Source organism: Dysidea avara, chromosome 1 (assembly GCF_963678975.1).
Source record: "Dysidea avara chromosome 1, odDysAvar1.4, whole genome shotgun sequence".
Classification (NCBI taxonomy): domain Eukaryota; kingdom Metazoa; phylum Porifera; class Demospongiae; order Dictyoceratida; family Dysideidae; genus Dysidea; species Dysidea avara.
The window spans coordinates 1-10553 of record NC_089272.1 but is presented as its reverse complement, the minus strand read 5'-3'; the positions used below and the strand labels follow the sequence as shown (position 1 = coordinate 10553).

The 10553-nt window shown below is 39.3% G+C and overlaps 1 protein-coding gene across 1 annotated transcript; it reads left to right on the top strand.

Annotated features, from left to right (window-relative positions):
- Positions 1–396: 396 nt before the first annotated feature.
- On the top strand, positions 397–5226 carry LOC136251766 (uncharacterized). The gene is made up of 7 exons (XM_066044181.1): positions 397–722; positions 3358–3582; positions 3632–3734; positions 3783–4033; positions 4090–4443; positions 4769–4990; positions 5038–5226. The coding sequence occupies exons 1-7, from the start codon at positions 412–414 to the stop codon at positions 5102–5104; spliced, it is 1533 nt and encodes a 510-aa protein (XP_065900253.1). The 5' UTR covers positions 397–411; the 3' UTR covers positions 5105–5226.
- Positions 5227–10553: the final 5327 nt, after the last annotated feature.

The following is a 10553-nucleotide window of genomic DNA, read 5'->3' as shown; positions in this document are numbered from 1 at the left end:
GAGATACTCTAATAGAGCAGTCACTTACTCAAATACAGCAGTCATGAAACACTAATTTACTCTAATATAACAGTCAGCTCTTGAGCATAATCTTGATGTTGAAAGCATAATTTTGAGCACAATAGGCTTGATGTTTGAGCACTGCTCAAAAGCATAAGAGGTAAAATTTTGAGAGCATAATAGGCCGGGGTCTAATTCTCAATAGAAAGTTTGATATGGTTTAAGTCACAATTAAGGTTTACTGACTGCTTAAGTATCACATGTCTTATATGTTATCAATGTATTTGTAATGCTGTTGTTGTTATACAGTTGAATTTTACTACTCCTGAAGGCACTCCTGCTGACACTCCTGATGGAAGAGCCTTCATGGTGACTGGAGTCATTGATGAACTTGGTTGGTTTGTTATAGCAATGGGGACGAATTCTGACGGTGAAGATTTTAATGATGTGTGGGTAATGGATTTTGGTGTTGGTATTGCTGGAGAATCTAATGAAGAGACATCACTTACTACTATCATGCCAGAGTGGCACAAGTTGAATGTGGTAGGGACTAGCCCTGAAGTTAGATATGGAGGACATGGTGGTATCTACCCCAATACTGGATACTCCTTCTATGTTGGGTTTGGTTTCAACAACAAAGATGAGACTGGAAAGAGATTGGGTGATATGTTCAAGATTGCCTTCGATGAAAATAGCACACTCGATGACAATGCCTTTTATATGTAAGGAATGTGTAGCAACTGTGAAATAGACATTGCATGATATACATGTGGTCACTGGGCTTGTTTGGTGGGTGCAACTGTAAGTGTAAAGATATTATTCAGCATAGATCAAAGGTTAAAAGGCATTGGAGAATAAAAATATAGAGACTTCGATGATTACTATACTTTTGTAGAGAGTCCCGGATAAATACCAGCCAATCTTTGTTATCACTGCCAAGTAATAAGCCCACAGCATCGATGGTAGGATGACTTGCTCTAGGACTAGAAATGGTACGTTAATGTGTTTAGTTTTGAGACACATCTGCTGTTGTCTTTTTAATGAATTACTCTGAGTCGGAGAGGAATAAACGTATAGAGGTAATGTTGACTTGTGGGTTTAAATAGACAACAGCAGATGTGTCTCAAAACTAAACACGTTAACGTACCATTTCTAGTCCTTTTGGCCACTGGTGTTCCTTAAAATATACATCACTTAAAGTATACCTTTCAAAGTGTTAACCTTGTGAGTTCAATAGGTCTTGGTTTCAGCTATTAGATTGTCAGCTAATGTCTATTATTACATAGACTACAGAATACACAGCTAACTGAAGGTTTTGTGGGTTGATGTGTGTCAAGTCTGTGAAAGCAATACTCTATATTGGACCGTCTAATTGTAATTGTTTACCATGCAAGTGTAGAGTTAACTTTCATTGGACAGAGGTAGAGGGTGCATGTTAGAACATGGAGCAAGAGATTTGGGGACCACAGCCATTTAGTAGCTATATATTTACATATTACATTCAACTTTTTGCGTATATTTTGTGCAATGCTTTCTGAATGGTTTTCAGGTGGACTGGGTAGTGCCGTAATTAGCTTTTTTTCATTTTAAAATAATTTTCGTATGCAAGTACTTGTACAAAAATTTCTAATAAAGCAGTCATTTATGGAATGATACGAAAATATTTTACACAAAAATTCTTTATCGCAAAATGTTTTTGCATGAAAATAAAGTGAATTACGGTAAGTGTATTCTGGTAGTGATGTACCGATACCATTTTTTCACTACTGATCTGATACCGATACATTTGAGGCCGGAAATGGCCGATACCGATCCTGATACTTTGCCCCACAGGCATTTCTCACAAGTGATTTAGCTTACTAAACACATTTGCTAATCTCATCAACTGCAGTTTGCTGATTTTGTGGCTATCAATTACACAAAGATAATAGTCTATGGCTTCAATGAATCTTATTTTGTGGCTTACCACAGTTTCCACTGTACTAATAATGCTAGTATTGTAGCTACCATCATTCATATATTTTGTTTCATCACTGGAGTCAACCCTATACTTCATTTTTAAATCTATAATTTTTGATTGCAATAGTTAATTTTTGTTGTTGTTGTGATATACACGTGTGGCTGTGACTGTTTATTAGAGTATCTCATTATGTTCTGACATTTATGCTGTTTGTACGGCAAATGTCCAGTGACCAACCATTATATTTGTTTCTGCTGTATGTCTAAGGTCTTGCTTTACTCCATAAATCAGTCTCGACTCTGACCAAGTTCTTAACACTATATTTCAAATTAAATGAATTATTGGTAGTCACCAGTTGACACTGGAACACTGCAGTGAGATTGCCCTCTATACTGCTGCTGTCAAAACTATCATCTTGGCCATCATGTAGTATCGCAGGTGTGGTAGTTTCATCTTCTTACATCCCAGACTCCAGCTTGAAAATTTAAACAACAAAATTTCACTTGCAGGGACTAAGCAGGAATAATATTACAGGTGCTTTTGGGTTGATGTTTGTGGTGCAGCCTCAGGAGAGATTGTATATTGTGTTTGTATGGATTCTTGTACGGAGATATGGTTCTGTGTATGTAAATAGGGGCCATAGTTCCACGCTATCTTTGGAAATGAAGTTTCACCCCCAGACTGCGTGGCCTGAACTCAGATTAAAAATGTCATACAGCTAATTCCCCTGAACTGATGCCCCTACTTTCAATTTGATTGGCTTTGTTGCTGTTGAGAAGCTATTGACATTGAGCTTAGATGCATGTGTAAATGTAATAAAATAGAGGAAGTGCACAGAATTAATGCTGTATATCTATTGCAATTCATAGTTTTAAATTCAGATGTATCATTGTTCTGAAGTTGTTAAATCTGTGTATTTATTATTAGAATTGTAGTCTTGTTTTTGCTTTTGATTGTTCTTAGATGTGTTAATTGTGTTGTATATATAATATTGAAACAGCTCTGGCAGGAAAGAATGGCTTATGCTGACTACCAAGAATAAATACCTACCTCCTAGCAGCACGCCTTTGACAACAAGAATAATCATAACTGCAAGTTCTTACATTACAAAACACCAACAGATAGTTTTTATTTTTCCCAAAAATTATATCTGATTGAAAAAATTTGCCAGCATTGTGGAATGTCGAACCGTTTTACAATTGTTATTACATGTATTATGTAATTTTACATCAGCCTTTATGCCCCAGATGGGCTTTGTTGATTAATAATAGAACATGTTATCGTGTATGTTTAGTAGCCAAATAATAAGAGTATTATGTTACAAGAGTTTGGATTACAAGAGATGATGTACCACATTACCATATCATTGTTACCCAAACACCACACCATTTTTACAGGTGGGAGAAAGTTCACGATGGAGTTGGACTCAACCAATACCACCCATTCCTGCCACATGCTCGTTGCCTAGAAGCATATGCAATGACTAATGATGAACAGCTTGTGTTTCATGGTGGTTGTCTGCGTGGTGGAGTTGGAGGTGGTCCTTGTCCAGCTGAAGACTCATGGGTGTTTAATGGAGATGAAAAAGAATGGACACTGTTACCTCGCTGTGTCACCCCCAGGTACTAAGTGTTGCAATAATGTGTAGTAATCTGAAACACTACTCTGTAGGGCAAATGGAGCAATGTCACCACTTCCTGGTTTGCTGGGGATGGGTGTGTTATATGGTGGAGATGATAGGTTTGATAATGGGATAGTGGAACAAATTATATCAGTTAGTAGTTGGCTAGTTGTTATATTCATTAGATTGTGTGACATACAGGGCCCACGCTACCCAGAAAATGAATTATTTGTTGTTGATGCTGATGATGAATCTTGGAGTCGCAAGTTAGTATTACCTTACTCTCGTCGTCTTCCAAATGGCACAGATGTAACTGAAGATCTACCTCAGCGACGGTATGGTCACTCCATGGGTGGTGGTATTACTACAATTATTGTACGTGACTCTGAGAATCAGCTAAATGAACAGGAGATACGACAAATTGTAATGTTTGGTGGAGCAAGACTCTCTGAGTGAGTTGTCTTACAAGCATCAGATGAATCTGTGAATAATAATAATTAATTTATAGTTCAAAACTGTTCAATGATGTTTGGATACTAACAGGAGACCCTGTGAGCTCCCAAGATTTGTCTGGAGACTGTCCTGCTGTGTGGTTTAGCTACCTCCATCTTCATGGTATCTTGTTGTCTGTTGCCTGGGGTATGCTGTTCCCTACTGGAGTGTTGGTGGCTCGATACTATCGTTGTGGACAGTCACAAAAATGGCTGGTAATACATGTGGTCCTTCAACTATTAGCTTTGGCAATGTCTTCTGCTGGTTTTGTGATTGTGCTTCTTGTCAGTGGCAAGCCCAACTTTCCCCATGCCATTATTGGTATCATTCTTCAGATATTTGCTGTTCAACAGCCTATCAATGGATTCCTGTGAGTTATTATTACATGTGTATTCAGTGCTATGAGCTTGCTTTGTGGTCAGCAATGAAAAGGGAGTGACATTAGTGTTTACAATAATTATATAGTGTTTAACACTTACTTTTATGAATGGTTTATTGTACTGGGAAGACAGTACAAACTGATATTTCCAGAATAATTACAATTGCAATCACATAATTAATTATATGGTTTCCTTGCATGTAGTTAGCTTACTAGGTTAACATTGAACAACTAGCCTATATAATATTATACATAAGTAGATTGACTAGATTCATTACCTTTCAAACTACTGTTGTATATATATTGCATATTGTAGCCGTCCTCATAAACCAGATGAAAACAAAACTACAAGGAATCGTTATTGCTGGGAGCTGTGGCACAAATCTACTGGTTACTTTACTGTGATTGCTGGACTTGTTAATGTCACTTTAGGAGTGTTCTTGATTATACCACCACTGGCAGTGTGGGTAGTGTGGCTGGTTGCACTACTAGTCTGGGTGATTGTGTTCTGTATCTATGAGACCATCCACCTCCTCAAGTATGTTATATCATGTTGTGTACTCCATAGCATTGTGTATTTCCTAGGATATGTGAGTGCACTGGTCAACGTGCAGCCCAGGATACTGAAATGGTCACTTATCCTGGATATTAACAGTCACTATGTCACTGTTGTGTTGGTTTAGTCATGTTTTATTATACTAGCTATATTATACAGTTTTGTTTTGTATTACTAATATTTTAGATGACATACTGTCAGAGACAGAATTAACACAACACGAGTGTTTAATTAACTTAGTTCAAAGGGAGACACAATCTTAAACTTAAACCTATTCTATGAATGTCTACATGTGTAAATGGATGTCTAGCTGGCAACAATAGTAATCAAACAACACTACTGTACTGTTTAAGTAGAGATCGCCCCTAAAGTGATGTGTGCCACCTAAAATGCCACTTTTAAAAATCATCAAGATGTCTTACATGAAGAAAATCACCTTTATGAATAATATTAGTCCATCTAACATCCAATACAGCTAGAAAATACTTACAGGCAGCTGGATATAGAATTTTAAAAAATCACCGTAGCTCAAAATTTTTGTCTGCCAGCCAGTCATAAAGCTGGAGGGCAAACAAAGCAGTGCACTGCCATCATTTTACACCACAATGACAAAGTCACCAGTGGCATGTGCATTTTGGGGTTCTGACTAGTGTGTGCCTTCTGCACCTTGTCTTTCCTTTTATCTTCAGTCAGGCTAGTCATCATCTTAAGCTTCTTCATACAATGAAACCATCATCGAGGCATTAATTTTCCATATCAACACTTTCCGTGAGCAGCATAGTTAGATGCTATAGAATTATATAAAGTGCTTACGCTATTGTAAGAGCACCCGGCAGATACCTGTAACTTCACGATAGCTATTATTATATTTCACTACTTGTTTCACTGCTTTTTACTGCTTAGATCCCTATATACCTCATTTATTATTGGCAGATTCAGGGGATACAGCTACTCATCTGGTGATCTCTAGGTAAAACCATCCATCTGGTGATCTCTAAGGCAAAGCCACTCATCTGGTGATCTCTAGGGTAAATTAAAATCATCTATCTGGTGCCAGGGTTTGGCAGAGGGTACACCATGGTAGTAGGTATATGGAGCAGGGAGTCTGGGCGACTCTGAAGTAAGCTAATATCCTAATTTGTTCGCAGCCTTGCATATGATACAAAGAGAAGTAAAGTACATATAGCTATGTAGCTAGTTATGCCAATTGACAGAGTAGTTACATGAAACTGTTGCAGGCACTGCTAGTCCACTGCCCAAATGCTTCAGTAGCCAGTTCAACTTCTAAGGCTAGATGGAGTCATGCTGCAATGTAGGCTGAGTCACTACAACATCAGAGATTCCTTGAACACCATAGGTGAAAGGTCCATTACCAATCAGTGATAACAGGCCAAGGCACAGGCATATAGCCTTGATATGACACAGGAAGGAGACTCTGATCTGTATAATAGAAAGCCAGTGGTGGCTGCTGGACTGAATAAATGAACATCTTACTTTGTGAGATGAAATGGACACATTGGCGGCTGCATTTAGATACTACAATGAAAATACTGAGAGATAAAAATTGCAAAAGATATGTGAAATAATGGGACACTTTATCCATGACTAAAGCTATGTATGTATTAACATTCTGGGTAGTAGGTAAGCTGTCACTTTGAGATCTATCACACATACTAACTGATTGATATAGATGCATGCATCTCTGAGTCTCTCACAAGACTACCCTAACTGTCATATCATACAAGGCATGCGCAATTGTCCCTTTTGTACAGTATTGTGTGATACCTGCATCAGTACAAAGACTTTAGCCTTATAGAACCATGCATTGCCCATGAACTATGGAAGATGTACTATCACCATAGCTACAATTGAAATACTTCTAGAACCCAGACTGAGGTGAGAGGTACACCCTTCCCAACATCTGAGGTAGAAATATCCGCCAGCATCACTTCAGTTCAGGAATGATATGCTACTGTTTGGAAACTCCCTCGGTACGCTCCTGTATCAGGCAAGCTCCAAAAGGGTGGGGGCCTAGAAGAAGGGCAAGAAGCTGTTAAACAATTGAAGAGGAAGACATGATGAGTTGGGCCAGTTATGGGCCATTTAGATCTCAGAGTCAAAACTGGCTGAATGAAAGGAAATTTACAGCACAGGTCTTTATTCAACACCATATGGAGCTGTACAGCCACATACAGCCAACCCCAGGCTGACCAGAGCTCCATTAAGGCCCCAACCCTCACATACAGATTGCCATTGTGCTTGGGAAAAGCAGACCACTTAAGTCTAGCTGATTTTCTTAGGGGATTTGGAGTCAATCACTGATTGCGATAAAGAATTTCAACCGTTAATCACTCTAACTGAGAAGAAAGATGATCTTGATAAGCAATTTATATGTGGCTTGAATAATCTCATGTTGTGTCCTCTTCTTGTTGTGATTTTGGAGAATAGCAAAAAGCTCTCTGTATATGTTATAGAAATTATTGATCATTTGGTACAAAAGTAGTAGATCTCCTCTGAGCCTTCGGTACTGTAAAGATGATAAATTTAAATAGTGCAATCGATCATAATATGACAAATCACGACAGGTGGTAATCATTCTAGTAGCTCTTCATTGTATAGCTTCTATGTTTATCCATATGTAATATGGTCCCCAAATTGCATTATTATACTCAAGCAGTGGATGCACTAGGGATTTTTTATAGTTTAAACATAATATCCGAGTCCTTACATTCAAATACTTTATAGAAATGAGACCTAAAAATATGGTTAGCCTTATTTACAGTAAAATCTGTGTGAATGTGGAACTTCAGCATCAAATTTCCAGATCACATGTGTCCACTAAAAGTTCAAGTATAACGGGTATACTCGTGGTTGTAGTTAGCAGCAGGATTACCATTATGTAAGATTTTACGACATTAAAAGACAAAAGCCATTTTTCAGACTATTGTTCAAGAATATCTATACCGGTATCATGTTGTAACTGCAAACATTCTTCAGGAGAGTGAATAATCAGATAAAGCTTAACGTTATTGGCAAACATTAAAAGTGACTGGAAACTATACATGACAATTCATTTACATACAGGGCAAACAACAGAGGGCTAAGCACCAATCCCTGTGGGACACTATTATATATTTACTCTTGCCAATGAAGACAAAGATCATGCACATGCTGGTGCCTGCCAACAAGGAAACATCGAAACTTTTGAAGCAATCAGCCATCCACACCATATCCTTTGAGCTTAATAGCTAGGGACCCGCCGATTATGCTGGCATAATTTTGAGCATAATAGGTACCTAAAAGCATTGAGCATAATGCCAGCATAATAGGTTAAATATTTGTACGATAGTATAAATTCTTGCTGGAAAAATGACAATTGCAAATAAGATCAATATACTCTAATAGAGCAGTCAGTAACTCTAATAGAACAATCATCAAACTGACTGTTTTATTAGAGTATATCGATCTTTTCTCTTATATGCAGCAAGAATTTATTATTTATGCTCCAGCCACTCCTTTTTTTTCTATACAGTGTTAAACTAGTAGCAAAGCATATGAACTAAGGCATGAACATTGAGCATAATCGAGCATTAATTTAAGCATAATAGGTGAATTTTTGAGCAGTGCAGCATAGCATAATTGGTAAAATTATGAGCATAATCGGCGGGTCCCTATTAATAGCTAACATGTGTTGTACTTGTGTGTGTGTTGTGTGTGTGTGTGAGTTTCATACCTGATGTGCATCTCCTCTGCCTGAACATCTTTTCCGCTCAACAAAAGTTGAAGAACAGCTTGACTGTATTACAAATAACAACACATATAACACGATGTAATTTGACTCGTATTGACATACCACTGTAGACATACTATTCCACACCACACGAACAAATGTCACAAATATTTTAAGGGACGTACAAGGCTTTCTCGGAAGTAGCTGATTATTCCATGCCCAAGTTTATTTATGGTTTCAGACCTCAAATTACCCATTATTATCATTGTTAAGTTATAGTTGTCATTGCTTTCTTTTGCCCTACAAAAATGGCCGGTAATTTACACATGTGGCACACAGTTATGACCACACCTCTTTGCTAAATATGTCTATATGTTGTTTCACGGATGCTGGCTACTACATTCATACTAGGGTCCACTTGCAACCTGAATCTATAGATCACTGCCACATGACAGGACAAATCCTCTCCTAGCCCCATTATCCCCTGGTTTTGCTAGTGGAGACCTTAGGGTTAGGGTTAGGGTTTAGGGTTAGGGTTAGGGTTAGGGTTAGGGTTAGGTTAGGGTTAGGGTTAGGGTTAGGGTTAGGGTTAGGGTTAGGGTTAGGGTTAGGGTTAGGGTTAGGGTTTAGGGTTAGGGTTAGGGTTAGGGTTAGGGTTAGGTTAGGGTTAGGGTTAGGGTTAGGGTTAGGGTTAGGGTTAGGGTTAGGGTTAGGGTTAGGGTTAGGCTACAACTCCCGCCTTAGGGTTAGGGTTAGGGTTAGGGTTAGGGTTAGGGTTAGGGTTAGGGTTAGGGTTAGGGTTAGGGTTAGGGTTAGGGTTAGGGTTAGGGTTAGGGTTAGGGTTAGGGTTAGGGTTAGGGTTAGGGTTAGGGTTAGGGTTAGGTTAGGTTAGGGTTAGGGTTAGGGTTAGGTTAGGGTTAGGGTTAGGGTTAGGGTTAGGGTTAGGTTAGGGTTAGGGTTAGGGTTAGGGTTAGGGTTAGGGTTAGGGTTAGGGTTAGGGTTAGGGTTAGGGTTAGGGTTAGGGTTAGGGTTAGGGTTAGGGTTAGGGTTAGGGTTAGGGTTAGGGTTAGGGTTAGGGTTAGGGTTAGGGTTAGGGTTAGGGTTAGGGTTAGGGTTAGGGTTAGGGTTAGGGTTAGGGTTAGGGTTAGGGTTAGGGTTAGGGTTAGGGTTAGGGTTAGGGTTAGGGTTAGGGTTAGGGTTAGGGTTAGGGTTAGGGTTAGGGTTAGGGTTAGGGTTAGGGTTAGGGTTAGGGTTAGGGTTAGGGTTAGGGTTAGGGTTAGGGTTAGGGTTAGGGTTAGGGTTAGGGTTAGGGTTAGGGTTAGGGTTAGGGTTAGGGTTAGGGTTAGGGTTAGGGTTAGGGTTAGGGTTAGGGTTAGGGTTAGGGTTAGGGTTAGGGTTAGGGTTAGGGTTAGGGTTAGGGTTAGGGTTAGGGTTAGGGTTAGGGTTAGGGTTAGGGTTAGGGTTAGGGTTAGGGTTAGGGTTAGGGTTAGGGTTAGGGTTAGGGTTAGGGTTAGGGTTAGGGTTAGGGTTAGGGTTAGGGTTAGGGTTAGGGTTAGGGTTAGGGTTAGGGTTAGGGTTAGGGTTAGGGTTAGGGTTAGGGTTAGGGTTAGGGTTAGGGTTAGGGTTAGGGTTAGGGTTAGGGTTAGGGTTAGGGTTAGGGTTAGGGTTAGGGTTAGGGTTAGGGTTAGGGTTAGGGTTAGGGTTAGGGTTAGGGTTAGGGTTAGGGTTAGGGTTAGGGTTAGGGTTAGGGTTAGGGTTAGGGTTAGGGTTAGGGTTAGGGTTAGGGTTAGGGTTAGGGTTAGGGTTAGGGTTAGG